Raw genomic sequence first — 17,316 nt, forward strand, 5'->3', positions numbered from 1 at the left:
AATGCTTCAAATGGACATTTGGTGCAACCCAGATGAGGATGGGTTCCCTCTTGAGTCTGGTTCCTCTCAAGGTTTCTTCCTTATGCCATCTCGGGGAGTTTTTCCTTGCCACAGTTGCTCATCAGGGACAAACATACTTACAAAGAACATATTTACATTTAATCACCACATTATCTGTGTAAAGCTGCTTTGAGACAATGTTCATTGTTAAAAGCGCTATACAAATAAAATGAATTGAATTGAATTGAATTGAATTGAATTGAATTGAGTTTGGGGAGTCTTGTCATCTGCTGGTGTTGGTCCACTTCATGCTTCCCTCTGCTGACCAGCTTTATGGACATGCTGATTTCATTTTCCAGCAGGATTTGGCACCTGCCCACACTGCCAAAAGCACCAAAAGTTGGTTAAATGACCATGGTGTTGGTGTGCTTGACTGGCCAGCAACTCACCAGACCTGAACCCCATAGAGAATCTATGAGGGTATTGTCAGGAGGAAAATAAGAACCAAGAGACCAAATAATTCAGATGAGCTGAAGGTCACTGTCAAAGAAACCTGGGTTTCCATACCACCTCAGCAGTGCCACAGACTGATCACCTCCATGCCACGCCCAATTTAGGCTGTTATTAAAGCAAAATAAGCCCCTACCAAGTATTGAGTACATATACAGTAAATGAACTTACTTTCCAGAAGGCCAACAATTCACTAAAAATGTTTTTTTGATTGAAATGTGAGCCAAAATCTTCAAAGTTAAAATAAATAAACACTTGAAATATATCAGTCTGTGTGTGATGAATCAATATAATATACCTTTTTATAATATAACTTTTTGTATTAAATTACTAAAATAAATAAACTTTATGATATTCAAATTTATTGAGATAGCAATTAAACAAGTATACAATAAAGTTTCATCAAGTCACAGCAAACTCTTCAGCAGAACATCTAACAACCACCATGACTTCCAAACATGGCTCCCACGGACTTTAGCTCCCACAGTCTACAGTGGTCAAAAGTCAGGTGTTCCTCATCAGGTACACAGATAAATCGACTCTGAATATTGCAAAGTTTGCTCAGTTCCACTGACTTTACCAAGCCGTTTGTTTTCACTGTTTTTTTTGTTGCCGACCGTGCTTTTAATTCTGTTTACATCATTAGTCTCATCCTGTTTCTGCCTATTCATATCTGCTGATCTTGTGCTGTTTAGCTGCTGTGATTGTTTTTTATTGTAATTTTATTTAGATTGTGATTTGTTCGTCTAATTTTTATTAGAGACACTTTACATGCAATACCATCCACTTCCCTTACAATAGTTCCCACAAGTTCTACATAGATATCTGACTCAACTAGTGGCTTTAAACATTTTTGTGGCCATTTCTTATAAAAATTATAAACATCATTTACCTCAAAAAGCTACAATTCTGTGGAATCCTCTAGTCGGAAATATCTGCTAAAAGTATACCACCTTGTTGCGTAATACCCGCTGTTCATCAAAAATTGTATGATGGACAGCAAAAATTCAATTACTGTTCTGAATAATATTAAGTCTCAGACGATCACAAGCTCATTTCACACGTCTTTTGTAACTCACCTGAAAACACACTGGGAATCTTGGACAGAAAACTCTTCACTGTGCGAATGGGAATGCCGTTTTTCTCGTCCTGCATCCGAGCAATAATGTCCTCCATCTGCAATGGAAAAGACGACAATGTTACTAAAATTGGGTTCAGAGTATCAGAGTAGAGAAGAAGAGAACTAAAGAGACGTGGGGGGGGAGAAAAAATGAAACGTGTATTGAAGAAAAGAGAAGGAGAGACGGAGTTAAATCCGACAACTGAGTGTTTTATAGTATCACGTCATTAACAATCAAGATAATTACACACTCCCTAATTAAGCTCTTTTTCTGTGTAATCACACGATTACTTCTCTCTGTAATTATATGTAATCGTTCAGCATATTCATTCTACATGGCAGAAATTGCCCAACCCGCTCATCAGCCGAGAAAGAGATGGACATGTTATACAAACGTGCGAGTCGTTAAAGAATTTAATTTGTCAGGTGCTGTGAGAAAAACATGTCCTCTTGAGATTTAGACAATCAGGCCTATCAGAAAAGAGGAGAAACTGATCATGAATACAGAATGAATAATTCAGTGTTATCATATGAGTGATCTGCACACGCCAAACCTTATTAGAGATACACACTGTTTTGCACATTATTGCCGCTCCCCTTATTCAGTTTGTCTTTTACTTTCCTATATGCCGTTCTATTCCAGAACACGACTTATCAGGAACAATTGGTAAAAGAAATGGTAAAATATGAAGGTTTTAATAGTCTTAGCAACAAATAACTGGTCAGGAAATGAGAATCGTATTGATATGACAGCTTTCCCTCGAATGACATGCTATATTTAAGTCTTATCAGTGAACTTGCAAGCAGTATTTAACAGGAAAAAGGTCACTGTTCTTCCAGTCAATGTTGATGAGCTTCAAACAGTTGTTGTGAGGTTTATCTGTGAATCCAGACCTGTTCATTTTACATCAAACTTTTGAATCATTGTCCTGGTCCTTGTCCCCCAAACACATCACTGCAGCAAAAGTAAATACAATTCAATTTTATTTCGATTGCATTTTTAACAATGAACATGGTCTCAAATAAGCTTTACAGAATGTAAGAATTATAGAACGAGGTTTACGTATTTTAATTGATGTGTATCTCTGCCTGATGAGCAAGCCTGAGCTGACTTTTCATTGGAAGTGACGAGAATGGACAGAATTAGAAAAGAGTTTAGTAGAGGGACCGCACAAGTAGGACAATTTGGAGACAAGATGAGGGAGGTGCGATTAAGATGGTTTGTTCATGTGCAAAGCAGGGAGATGGGGTATAAAGGAAGTAGAATGCTGAGGATGAAGCTCCTAGGAAGGAGGAAAAGAGGAAGACCAAGGTGGAGGTTTATGGATGTGGTGAAGGTAGACATGCAGGTGGTTGGTTTAAAAGAGGCAGATGTATGTAGTCTATTAGCTCCCCTCCTGAGGAAGTTAACTTGTCTAGTAAAACTGATTTTAGCAGAAGTCTTTTCCTTTTAAAGCTGCTCAATTGGTTTCCCCACTGCTTCTTCAGCCATCTTTAATTCGGCCACTTAACTCTCCAACATCAACAATGACAGATGATCCACTGTGGTGACCCCTAATGGGAGCAGACGAAAGAAGAGAAAGTATTTTTTTATTCATTCATTTTTTTTTTTTTTTTTTTAAATGCTTTAAGTACATTAAAGGCACCAGAGACCACCTGGCCATGCTCCGTGTACTAATGTGGTTCCCTGGATGCTACTTTGTGAACCCCTGCTTTTAGAAATTTGATTGTTTCAAACCGTGCCTGAACATTTGATAGGCTGTTGTCTTCACGTGTGGGAGCATTTTCATTTTATTTTCACAATTTATTGTTCTGAATAATATTAAGTCTCAGACGATCACAAGCTCATTTCACACGTCTTTTGTAACTCACCTGAAAACACACTGGGAATCTTGGACAGAAAACTCTTCACTGTGCGAATGGGAATGCCGTTTTCTCGTCCTGCATCCGAGCAATAATGTCCTCCATCTGCAATGGAAAAGACGACAATGTTACTAAAATTGGGTTCAGAGTATCAGAGTAGAGAAGAAGAGAACTAAAGAGACGTGGGGAGAAAATGAAACGTGTATTGAAGAAAAGAGAAGGAGAGACGGAGTTAAATCCGACAACTGAGTGTTTTATAGTATCACGTCATTAACAATCAAGATAATTACACACTCCCTAATTAAGCTCTTTTTCTGTGTAATCACACGATTACTTCTCTCTGTAATTATATGTAATCGTTCAGCATATTCATTCTACATGGCAGAAATTGCCCAACCCGCTCATCAGCCGAGAAAGAGATGGACATGTTATACAAACGTGCAGTCGTTAAAGAATTTAATTTGTCAGGTGCTGTGAGAAAAACATGTCCTCTTGAGATTTAGACAATCAGGCCTATCAGAAAAGAGGAGAAACTGATCATGAATACAGAATGAATAATTCAGTGTTATCATATGAGTGATCTGCACACGCCAAACCTTATTAGAGATACACACTGTTTTGCACATTATTGCCGCTCCCCTTATTCAGTTTGTCTTTTACTTTCCTATATGCCGTTCTATTCCAGAACACGACTTATCAGGAACAATTGGTAAAAGAAATGGTAAAATATGAAGGTTTTAATAGTCTTAGCAACAAATAACTGGTCAGGAAATGAGAATCGTATTGATATGACAGCTTTCCCTCGAATGACATGCTATATTTAAGTCTTATCAGTGAACTTGCAAGCAGTATTTAACAGGAAAAAGGTCACTGTTCTTCCAGTCAATGTTGATGAGCTTCAAACAGTTGTTGTGAGGTTTATCTGTGAATCCAGACCTGTTCATTTTACATCAAACTTTTGAATCATTGTCCTGGTCCTTGTCCCCCAAACACATCACTGCAGCAAAAGTAAATACAATTCAATTTTATTTCGATTGCATTTTAACAATGAACATGGTCTCAAATAAGCTTTACAGAATGTAAGAATTATAGAACGAGGTTTACGTATTTTAATTGATGTGTATCTCTGCCTGATGAGCAAGCCTGAGCTGACTTTTCATTGGAAGTGACGAGAATGGACAGAATTAGAAAAGAGTTTAGTAGAGGGACCGCACAAGTAGGACAATTTGGAGACAAGATGAGGGAGGTGCGATTAAGATGGTTTGTTCATGTGCAAAGCAGGGAGATGGGGTATAAAGGAAGTAGAATGCTGAGGATGAAGCTCCTAGGAAGGAGGAAAAGAGGAAGACCAAGGTGGAGGTTTATGGATGTGGTGAAGGTAGACATGCAGGTGGTTGGTTTAAAAGAGGCAGATGTATGTAGTCTATTAGCTCCCCTCCTGAGGAAGTTAACTTGTCTAGTAAAACTGATTTTAGCAGAAGTCTTTTCCTTTTAAAGCTGCTCAATTGGTTTCCCCACTGCTTCTTCAGCCATCTTTAATTCGGCCACTTAACTCTCCAACATCAACAATGACAGATGATCCACTGTGGTGACCCCTAATGGGAGCAGACGAAAGAAGAGAAAGTATTTTTTTTTTTATTCATTCATTTTTTTTTTTTTTTTTTTAAATGCTTTAAGTACATTAAAGGCACCAGAGACCACCTGGCCATGCTCCGTGTACTAATGTGGTTCCCTGGATGCTACTTTGTGAACCCCTGCTTTTAGAAATTTGATTGTTTCAAACCGTGCCTGAACATTTGATAGGCTGTTGTCTTCACGTGTGGGAGCATTTTCATTTTATTTTCACAATTTATTGTTCTTATGAAGTTGAAGAGTTGATTCGTGCACGCACACACGCACACACGCACACAGGGATAATGCTGTCCTTGCTGCTTAAACTACTTACTTGCTATTCTTGCTTCACACAAAATGCTCTAAAAGGGGACACAAACAAACCGCCTGGGGCACTGGAGTCTTTATTGTTTTATGAATTGAAGCAGCGGCAGTGCACGGACAATACCACACACACACACACACACAGAGTCATTCGCTGACAGACACTGCTGCTACAAATGCACTGTCCTTTTGTGTCATCTTATTTAATGCACTGCATTCTGGGAGACTGGACACAAGACAGATAGGTTCAATCATTGTAGGCTTTTGAGAGATTAACTTTTTCACCTCTTTATATTTAATCACACTCAGTCAGCGAAACACCATTCATCTGCCTCAGGTGAACACTGTAGGAATAATAGCTCGGCGTAAACAAGCAAACCTGGTCCAAACGATGCCTTTTTACACTGTATTCCAGCTAGAGACCTGCAGTCCCGCGGGTCCCAACACAAACTAGTTTCATTGGAGAATGCGGGTGCGGGCGGTAAAATCGTTCGAGGGACTCCCACAGAATGGTCTTTAAAATGTAAAAAAAAAAAAAATGAATGAATAAATAAATTACTAAAAACAAATAAACTGTTATGTATCTACTGCACAAAAGCAACAATGGCAACTAAAATGTAATAAAAACGATGTACAGGCACAAGTTCGGAAGCAGTGCAGGACAACAGAGAATCACTGAGTGCTACAGATATTTCTTCATTATTAAAGAAATGAACAGACAACACAACTAAACCTTGGCTTGTTTTTATATAATTCCAGTTGATATTCTATGTTCTGAAAAGTTCCTTGTTCATGTTCATCATTTACACAAAAAGTCAAACTCAAATAAAAATTTACGTTTGTTAATTTCCTGTTTCTTTTTCATTCACGTTCAAAAGGGAAGCAAGTGAAATAAAAAAAAAGCAGAGTAGCAGAAAAAAGCAGTAAATGCATTAAAAATAAAACTACTTTTACCTGCGGACTTTTGCGGTATAAAACAATCGCCAAATTTTAGCACCAATTAAGTGTAAGATTATGCCCTAATTTGGTACCCTGTGTTAAAATAGCTAGCATGTTAGCAATGTCTGAGTTTGTCTGTTGTCAAATAAATAAAAGCTTTTTTTCCTCAGGTTATTACTCAGATAATAAACTACACCATATAAAAAAAAGTATTGAGACACCTGACTTTTCCAGCTATATGAAGTTCTTTCCCAAATTGTTACCCCAAGTTGAAGTTTACAATCGTAAAGGATGTCTTTGTTCGAGGTAGCATGAAATATCCCTTCATTTAAAATACGAGGCTCAAACCTGTTTCAGCATGACAATGTCCCTCTGGAACAAAGCCAGTTCTATGAAGTTGTGGTGTACATGGGTTGGAGTGGAAGATCTCTGCCATAGAGCTCTGACCTTAACCCTCAAATGCTGACTGCACCCCAGACCTTCTCACCTCACCCACATCAGTACTTGACTTTACTACACCCGTGTAGATGAATAAGCACAAATCTCCACGAGCACAATCCAAAATCTAGTGGAACATCTTTCCAGGAGTTTATTATATCACCAAATAGGAACTATTTCACAAAAACTTACTTAATTTCTTCAAGTAAATAGTCACTTATTTAAAGGAACTAATCAATTTAATAAACATTTGGGACTTTTTGTAGAACCATTAATTTTAAGCAGAATGTCTGAAAATAGTCATATTTTAACTCTGGAAAATATTTCCTTTATTCTCCTGCCATTAGACCTGATAATTTATGCATTTTGTCATGTTGGTATTCCCTTTCAGGTGACTCCTTTGCGATCTTATCTAATCTTTCAAATTTCCATTCTGGCACACTCCCACACACTCCCAAGAGGACAACAGAAATAATTTCTGCTTCTGAAAGGACTCATAGTTTAACGTTCCTCTGCTCCTACCGGCCCCATTCAGCTGGCCCATGCAATTATCAAGCTCTTTGTGAACTGAATCAGGTGTGGCAGAGCAGATAACTCGCTCATTACTGTTTACAAATTCACAAAATGGAAAATTATTCAAATAATGATTGGTTTTCTAAAAGACATAATTGAACTTAATGAACCGTTAGTTTACATTTTACTTCTTAAACTCAACAACCTAAAAAAGAACTTATTTGAATGAATAAATAAAATTGTTTCTTTTATGAATAATAAAGGATTTCCTTTCAACAAAAATCCAAATAAAGTAAATAATAAATTGCAAAAACAACAAACATGAAATATTCAAAGTGTTTGAGGATCTTAAATGGCAGAAGAATCAGTCACACTGCAGTGATAATTGTTAATTTCATGTGTAGTAACATGTATGAATGACATTTCCAGCCATATGTGGTTCATCTCCAAACTGGTATCTTAAAGCTATAGGCACACAATTGTTAAGGACTTTTTTGGATGCTGTAGCATTCAATTAAACAAACCCAAATCTGCTCCAACATGGCAATGCCTTTGTGCACAAATCCAGCTCCATGAAGATATGCTTTCCATGGGTTAGAGTGGAAGATCTTAAGTGGCTTGAGATAGAGCTCTGTCTGAGGTAATAGTAGTGGCAATTCATCCCAATGGCATAGAGATGAATTGGAACACTGGCTGCACCCCAGCAATCCTCACCTCACTTACATCAATACCTGATTTTACTAAAAACCTTGTGGCTGAATAACCACAAAAATCTCCAATAGCACACTCTAAAGTTTAGTGGAACATTTTCCTAGAAGAGTGGAGGTTATTATAACAGCAAATGGAGACTAAAAAAAGAACACAAATCTATTAATGAGGTGACTACAAACTTTTGTCCATATAGTTTATTTAGCATTTGCACTGCTGATATTTCCAGACGGGGATTGTCTCTTTCTATTTGCAATCTGAATTTCATAAACCAAAATAAAAATATTTTTGCAAGACAATCCGCTATTAAAAACCTATTCATGTCTGTGCAGCAACATTCCGCACTCTCATTATACGGATACGTTTTTTTTCTAGAGCAAAACAGCTCTTAAATACAAAATGAATCAGAAAAAGCAAAGCTCACTCTCACACACACACACACACACACACACACACACACATACAAACACTGACATACACACAGACTATTTATTGAGTAATAAACATAATCCCTCACACTCTTGACAGTTTAAACACGAGCGGGCTGTTTGGGTGACTCATCCTCCTCCGTGTTAGTCTGATGCAACGTTAATGGCTCTGGCATCAGGAAGACTCGCGAGTGTTTAATCGCACGTCACTTACCTGCATTATAAATATTAAACAGTCTCTTTATCTCGGTGATTAAGGCTCTAACATACTGTTTATCTCTTTAGCGTTGCGTGATGCACGATTTCTGCTCCGAATATAAGAATATTCTAGCATTCGTATCAAATCTAATCTCTATCCAACACATGTTTAGCATATGTCAGATTTTTCACAAACGTGCATCTAGACACCTGTGAGGAAGATGAAATGCAAAGCTGGTTTGCTTAATACATGTATTTGGACTTTCATTCTATTTGACATTTGCATAGAAAAGGTTTCCAGTCACGTTTTTCCATTTAAAAAATAATTGGCTGAGAAAATAGTTCATATGCCACAAATCGTGCACGATTAGGTGTAAATTTAAGAATTCTTGAATATTCCTGTAAGTATTTTTGCATAAACAACAGCTCTTAGTGATTGCGAGCAGTGTGATATGATGGATAAATAAATGGCATAATTGCATAAGAACATTTCCAAGTTTCTGACATTGTAGTGACCTTTTCATCATGACAGTTGAATTTCAATAATAAATATGACCATTTCCTCCTACTGTATTGAAAACTGAATTTATATTAATTCATAACTGCATTTACACGGATGGATGGATGGATGGATGGATGGATTGATGGATGGATGAATGGATGGATGGATGGATGGATGGATGGATGGATGGATAGATATTCTTGACAGCTCAACTAGCATTAGGCGTTCAACATTTGTAAACATTTATAAACCTGTCAGTCATAAAAATTCTTCCTCTATACCCACTCTCTTGGTGACGACATGGGTTTTCTTACCACTGCTATACTGATGAAACTCAACTTAACTTTTCTTTTCCTCCCTCAGATACCACAGCTTCCGCTCGGATCTCGGCATGCTTGGCGAACATATCTTCGTGGATGAGTGCTTATCAATTAAAACTTAACCCCAACAAAACCGAACTGCTGGTCATCCCAGGTGATTCATCACAAGGTCAGGATCTCAGAATAACTCTTCATAACTCTCTGCTCTTCCCTTCAGCCACTGCTCGCAACCTTGGGGTAACTATGAACTGTCCTTTTCCTCACATGTTGCTAATGCGGCATGTTCCTGTCGATTCTTTCTCTTTAACATCAGAAGGATTCGACTATTTCTATCCACACGAGCTGCTCAAGTGCTTGTTCAGTCTCTTGTCATTTCAAGACTGGACTACTGCAACTCTCTGCTGGCAGGTCTTCGTCTGAACGCTAATTGTCCACTGCAAATGATCCAAAATGCAGCTGCACGACTTGTGACTTGACCCCAAGTTCTCCCACACCACCCCACTGCTGCTCTCCCTCCACTGGCTTCCGGTAGCTGCATGTATCAGATTTAAAACACTGATGTTTGCCTACAAGGCCAAAAATGGACCACCCTAACCCTTCCTACCTCAGAGACCTCATCACTCATTGCACTGCACCATGCTGCCTGAGATCCTCCAGCACTGCTCGACTAGTACCATCTTCTCTCAGGGGAAGAGGTAAGTATACTTCAAGGCTCTTCTCTGTTCTGGCACCAAGGTGGTGAAATAACCTTCCCCTAGATGTCTGAACATTGGAGTCCCTGGCTGTCTTCAAACTACGGGTGAAGAGCTACCTCTTCCTGAATCACTTAAACTTCCTAAGTTTGCTTTGTTAAAAAAAAACCTGTAGAATAATGTAGAATGATTTGGTTCCAACCACACCAGTGTAGATTTATTAATTAATAGAGACTCATTAATTTTTGTATGTCACTTTTATATGTCACTCTGGACACTGGCATCTGCTAAACGCTGCAAATGTAATATATATATATATATATATATATATATATATATATATATATATATATATATATATATATATATATATATGTGTTCAGGATGTTGCTGCATAAACATCTATAAAAAAAAATACAGCTGTTAGTTTTCAGTTACCTTTTTCATGTCTTTTTTAGGCAAAACCAATTGATTTAATCCACCAGATGACATATCATTTAGGTCATATGGATAGAAAGATTATTTATTGATCGAGGTTATAATCTTGTTACATCAGAAATAACAACTGGACAATAAATACAACATAGAATCAAAAAAGAAACTTTAAAAGTGATTTTAAAGTTTTAATTTTATCTTTATGACATTATCTTGCCCAACCATTTCAGTTATACAGTGCATTTAAAAGTATTCAGACCCCCTTCAAATTATTAAATTGTGTTTCTGCACCTTCATTATAGTCTAAGTGTATTGACTGAACATGATTTGGAAAGTCACACACCTCTCCATAGAAGGCCTCATAGCTGACAATGCAAATCAGAGCAAAGACCAAGCAATGAGGTCAAAGGAATTGCCTGAAGAGCTCAGAGACAGGATGGTTGCAAGGTACAGATCTGGGGAAGGCTACCAAAAAAGAATTGCTGCTGCACTGAGGATTCCCATGAGCACAGTGGGCTCCATAATTTTCAAATAGAAGAAGTTGGGGACAACCAGGACTGAGCAATTGGGGGAGAAGGGCCTTTTGATATGGATTTTTCTGTTTTTTATTGAAGAAAAAAAAAAAAAAAAACATTTACAAAGATTTCTAGAATCCTTTTTCACTTTGTCATTATTGGGTACAGAGTGTAACCAGTGCAACCTCGATACTCACAGGGGTTATAATCTATGACCCTCGCAAGTAACAAGAAATCGCAAGGTTTTGACTTTCTCCTTTTGATGGTTTCTTTTTCAAAAGGAATTGTACATGTACTGTAGTGTAAACTCAACAAATATTGTGAATTAATTGTCATAAATGTTTTATTTACTATTTTAAATTAATAATACAATAATAACATTCAAACCCTGTTTTGAAATGTTACTCTGAACTATCAAATTTTTACAAACACCTTTTGGAAAAGAAAAAAAAAAAAAAACTTACGATAAGTTTGTCCAGTATGATAAGTCGTGAACTATCAAGGTCGCAAGTGTCAAGGTTACGAGTATCGAGGTTCCACTGTGTATATATTATGGTTCATGGGCATTTCACAACATTTTAATTATCTATCTATCTATCTAGCTATCTGTCTGTCTGTCTGTGTAAATATGTTAATCATGCTAAAAAGCATTGTAATAGTTAAACATTCTATACATATTCTGCATCACACTTCATACATTCAAATGTTTCCATGACGTGGGACATTTGAGACACCTGGGGAAATTTTTGGAGCTATTTAATGATCAAATGGATTGGAATTGTAACCTTTCCATTTATTCTGTGATCTATTTTAAATCTGTATTAACATTTCAACCTCCGTCTCAGAACGGCCGTTTCATGGCTTGGAGTCTCGCTCACTTTTAATCTAACCTTTCTGATGACTTTGCTTAAAAGTTTTATGTTCGCAAGACTCCCTGCCTCATTTTTTCCTCATCTCTCTCTCTCTCTCTCTCTCCATTACACTCCATTAATCTCCCTCTCTTTCTTTCCTCACCATGCCCATTTTTACCCTCTCATTTGTAATTCAACATGTTACTCGAACCAAATGAATATTAGATGTCCAGGAGCTCAGATAGACTTGCTGATGTGATTTCTGACACCGTGTTATCTAATAAAAATGGATGAAACTTGAAAGTTGAAACTTTTTCCTCAGCAGCATGTACAATGTGATATCAGAGAATACGGTTGGAGATGATGTGACCTGAAGTGTAAAGGTGTGTACATAACAATTAGGATAATCCATAATAATCCTAATAATCCACATTTCTCTTTAACTCTCCACCTCATTCTCTCTCTTCACATTTTCCTTGGATACCAGTGATCCTGCCCCTCTCTGCTCTCCAGACCTGCCTGGTCCATCCTGATGGATGGAGTTCTCTTCAATAGAAGGCCATTCGCTGCAGCTGAGCATGGTTCCACATGAACAGCCTAACGATCTATGGAACAGCCTAACGATTACTATGGAGGGTTATTAAACTCATCAATCATGAAGATGGATTTGAACTGAGATTAGAGTGGACGGTTTGCTACAGTGGCTGGTCACTACAGTTGCTATGAAATATTTCTTTTTATTCAAGTGTCCAACAGTAAACATTTGATCACTTCAATAATGATGATGAACTATAATAATGGATACTCTGTGTTACCCAGATGAGTCAGGTTCTTCTCAAGGTTTTGAAAGTTTTTTAGGAAGTTTTGTCTTGCCATTGTTACCACTTGGTAGCTTGTTAGGGATTAACCTATACAGACAAATTTATGACACTAAAATGTATATACACAATCTGTATAATTCTGTAAAGATGTTTTTTGACAATGTCTACTATCTAATGTCCAATGCTATACAAATAAAATTTTATTAAATTGAATTAAAGGTAGAATTTTGTGTTTAAAATGCTACCTCAGTGTTTAAGGCTCTGGGTTATTGAACAGAAGTTCGGTGATTCAGATCCCAATATCACCATGCTGCCACTGGTGGGCCTTTGAGCAAGGCCCATAACCCTCTGTGCTCCAGGGGGCTGTATCGCAGATGACCCAGTATCATTACTGTGATATACAAAAAAAAAAGAATCTTACTATGCTGTAAAATTACATATGACATGTATATAGCTACTCTATGTTGATGAAGAAGTATAGAGAAGGTCAGAAGGAGTTGCATTGTGTATCTGTGGATTTGGAGAAAGCGTACGGCAGGGTGGAGAGAGGAGTTGTGGTATTGTATGATGAAGTCAGTTGTGTAGAGAAGTATGTGAGGGTGGTGCGGGACATGTATGAGGACAGTGTGACAGAAGTAAAGTGTGCAGTAGGAACGACAGACTGGTTCAAGGTGGAGGTTGGACTTCATCAAGGTTTGGCTCTGAGCCCTTTCCTGTTTGCAATGGTAATGGACAGGTTGAAAGATAAGGTCAGGGAGCAGGTTGAGAAGAGCCTGGCAAGGTGGAGGTACGCACTGGAGAGAAGGGTAATGAAAGTCAGTAGGAGTGAGACAAAGTACATGTGTGTGAATGAGAGGGAGGGAAGTGAAGGAGAAAGGTGGAGGAGTTTAGATACCTGGGGTCAACTCTGTAAAGTAATGGAGAAGTGAAGAAAAGAGTGCAGGCAGGATGGAGTGGGTGAAGAAGAGTGTCAGGAGTGATTTGTAATAGTAGAGTATCTGCAAGAGTGAAAGGGAAAGTTTATAGGACTGTGGTGAGACCTGCAATGTTGTATGGTTTAGAGACAATGGCATTGAGTAAAAGACACAAGGTGGAACTGGAGGTAGCAGAGTTGAAGATGCTGAGATTTTCTTTTGGAGTGACGACAATGGACAGGATTAGAAATTAGTTTATTAGAGTGACCGCGCATGTAGGACATTTTGGAGACAAGGTGAGGGAGGAGTGGTTGAGTTTGGACATGTGCAGAGGAGGGAAATTGGGTATATCGGTAGAAGAATGCTGAGGATGGAGCCACCAGGCAGGCGGGAAAAAAAAGGTCAAGGAGGTGGTCCATGGATGTGGTGAAGGACGACATACAGGTAGTTGGTTTGAAAGAAGAAGATGTAGAGGACATAGTGGTGTGGAGATGGATGATCAGCTGTGGCGACCCCTAATTGGAGCAGCCGAAAGAATAAGTTGATGATGATGATTTATAATGTATAAAGCTACTTATAGCTCTTGGTAGTTTAAATTTTGTATATTACATTTAAACTTGATTTTTTGAATGTCATTATTTAAAGCATATATAATTCAGTTAAATTGTATTTGTCTAGTGTTTTAACACTACAGTAAAGTCACAAAGTGGCTTTACAGATTAAAAATATAAATGTAAATGTATAAATTTGTCTCTAATCCTTAAACTCGGTGAGACAATGATATGCGAAAGAAACCCCAGAGGAACCTCAATGGGAACCCATCCTCTAGTTATATTAGACTGCATGTCCATGTGTGTACAATGTTTTCAATGCTGCCACTTTTTCAGTTGCTCAGTGTGTTTATTTTGCTTACAGACTATTGTTATATTTACTTGCCATTTTTCTTGTCTATTGTCCATGCTCAATGTTTGCAATTCTATTTTTTATGGAGAGGTTTTTACACTGTCTGAAATGATTTGTACAACTGTAGTGCATTATACATAGATCCACAGAGCACTGTTAATGCACCAGAGAACAAACTTGAAAAAAGTACAAGTACAACAACAGCTTATACCTGTATGTGCAGTACAAAATGAAAGAAAGCCAAAATTACCTCAATGCATTTGGCAATATAATGAAATGATCAAACTTTTTTTTTGTCTAAATTGTTACTTTAACAATAAGATCATAATGTATCTAACAGCTCTAATGTCTGTGTATACTCAGGCTGTAAGTGCCTTTCCTGGCTCTCATGCTCCCTCAGGCTAAGAAACAAAACAACGTTTGCTGCAAGGTGTTCTTTACCCAAGACAATTTTTCATCATCTGACAGCTGGGGCAAAAATCTCTTAGGGCTCTACACTAATTCATCGTCCTGTCAGGAGAGTAAAAAGATTTCGTATCAGATATCGGACAGTAAAGTTTAATATCACTAAGAACTTCCAGAATAAGGCCAAATCGGTTTCTGAAAGATTTTTTCTTTTGTTTTTGAGAAACAATAAAATCCAATGTGATTTACATTTAATCCATTGTTTACATTTACTTATGACTTTAGTTACAACTACTCTACATATTTATACACAAACTGTCCCAACTGTTCATCAGATGTCTATTGTATGGATTATATGGACAAAAGTATCTGGATATCTAACTCAAAGCCAGATGTGGTTCTTCCCCAAACTGTTAGAGGCACATAGTTATATAGGATGTCTTTGCGTGCATTTGAGATCCAGCATGACACTGCCCCTGTGAACAAAGTGAGCTCCATGAAGATATTGTTTACATAGTTTGGAGGGGAAGATCTTGAGTGGCCTGCCATAAAGCTCTGACATCAACCCTTTGGGATGAATGTGAATGTTGATTGTTCCCCCAGGCCTCCTCAACTCACCTACATCAGTACCTGACTTTACTAACACACTTTTGGTTGAATAACCACAAATCACAAGCACACTTCAAAATGTAGTGAAACATCTTCCAAGAAGAATGGAGGGTTTTATAACTAGGGATTAAAATGGAAATTATGTGGAATGGGATGGTTAAAAAGAATTTGTCACACATACATTACAGAAGAGTGAAATTCTTGCTTCAGATATCCCAGTGATGTTAGGAAGATGGGTTTAGAGAGCAGGGTCAGCATTATACCACACACCTGGAGCACAGAGGGTTTGGGGCCTTGTTTAAGGGCCCAAAATGTGGCTGCTTGCTGATAATGGGGCTTGAACCCCCGGCCTTATGATCAGTAACCCATAGCCTTAATCACTAAGCTACTGCTTCTGCATGGTCAGGTTTCCACAACTTTTGTCCATATATTGAATAAATATATAGGGTTTTATAGGTATATTCTTTCCTATATGAGGTAATTGTGATTTTTGGATGCACTTTTTAAGTCTTAGTCTTAGAAATGATAATTCTTAATCACCCCAGTTGCCAAATTTCCCCATGGGAAGTTTTAATAAATACCCTAATCTACTCTGAATTACTCTTGCTGAATTTTCATCGAAAATAAACAATTGAATGGTGATGTTTTTAATCCAATAATGATTTTTAAATGCTGGTGTTTTCAGTTTCTCAATATTTAAAAAAACAATCTTTATGAAAATACCACTCTTCTATTTGATTAGCCCTGATGCCAAACCCAAGCCTTTGTTTGCAGGTGTACTCTGGTCAACTCCTGCCAGTCGTTCTAGCTCCCACAGCCCTACAAGCAACTGACCATTCTAGTATATAAGAACTCCAAATGCCTGGTGAGAAACACATTCTTTTCACTAACAGAATTCAACCCCATGCCCATGTAGCACAAAGGATTAGTCACAATAATTCACCTTACAATATGATGTTCTCTCAACAGGATGCATTTCAAGCAAAACCCAGCTGCAAAGTTGCACACTTTGGTCTACAGGGAGTCTGAAAATGCCCATGCTGAAAAAATTCCTCTGGTTTGCTAAAATTGCACATTTCAAACTAATTATCTTTATCTCTTCATACTCAATTGCCATTGTTGCTCTAAAAAGACACAGCTGGTAATCCTGTTTGAGTCAGGACCTTGGAAAAGAAAAATTCGCAAGAAATATAAAGCTATTAGTTACATACTGGATTAAAAAAAAAAAAAAAGGTACAAACATCCAAAAACAAGCTTTACACAAGAGCTCAGTCAATGGAAAAGCACTCAAGGGATTGTTCAAAAACCCACAGAAATGATTAGTGCTTTGTAAAAAGGTCTCTTCATGTAAAAATAAATCTGAAGTGGACAGGACTTAGCCTGCAGGATGTGCACATATAAACTATAATTATATCTGATGTCCTAGAGTTTCCACAGCTACAGCTTGCCTAAAAAACTATCATCATAATCATGCTCTGTTGCTTCGAAAGCGGTGATTCACTAAGTCATGTTACTCTGGTAGGGTTTAACTTGTGACATGGGGCCAGTGTTGGTGATGGAGCCAGATAATATTGTGTTACAATCAGAAAAGTGATTCTATTGCAACCATATTATGGGATAATAAGATCTGGATGAGCTTTAAAGATTTTAAAAGCTGCTCACTTTTTAATTATAATAAACACCACTGAATTCATAGC

General features: G+C 37.6%; 1 protein-coding gene across 7 annotated transcripts in view; it reads right to left on the bottom strand.

Moving 5' to 3' along the window:
• rgs7b (regulator of G protein signaling 7b) overlaps positions 1 to 17,316 on the bottom strand; it is a 151,157-nt gene that overhangs the window by 68,824 nt on the left and 65,017 nt on the right. For 6 of the 7 annotated variants that reach the window (XM_046854590.1, XM_046854584.1, XM_046854588.1 and 3 more), the window contains one exon: positions 1,590 to 1,686. In XM_046854590.1, the coding sequence (XP_046710546.1) occupies positions 1,590 to 1,686 (97 nt within the window). Of the gene's footprint in view, positions 1 to 1,589; positions 1,687 to 3,502; positions 3,599 to 17,316 lie in introns of all 7 variants that reach the window. The other variant, XM_046854589.1, reaches the window with a different exon arrangement.

The sequence above is a fragment of the Silurus meridionalis genome, chromosome 7 (assembly GCF_014805685.1).
Source record: "Silurus meridionalis isolate SWU-2019-XX chromosome 7, ASM1480568v1, whole genome shotgun sequence".
NCBI classification, from domain to species: Eukaryota; Metazoa; Chordata; class Actinopteri; order Siluriformes; family Siluridae; genus Silurus; species Silurus meridionalis.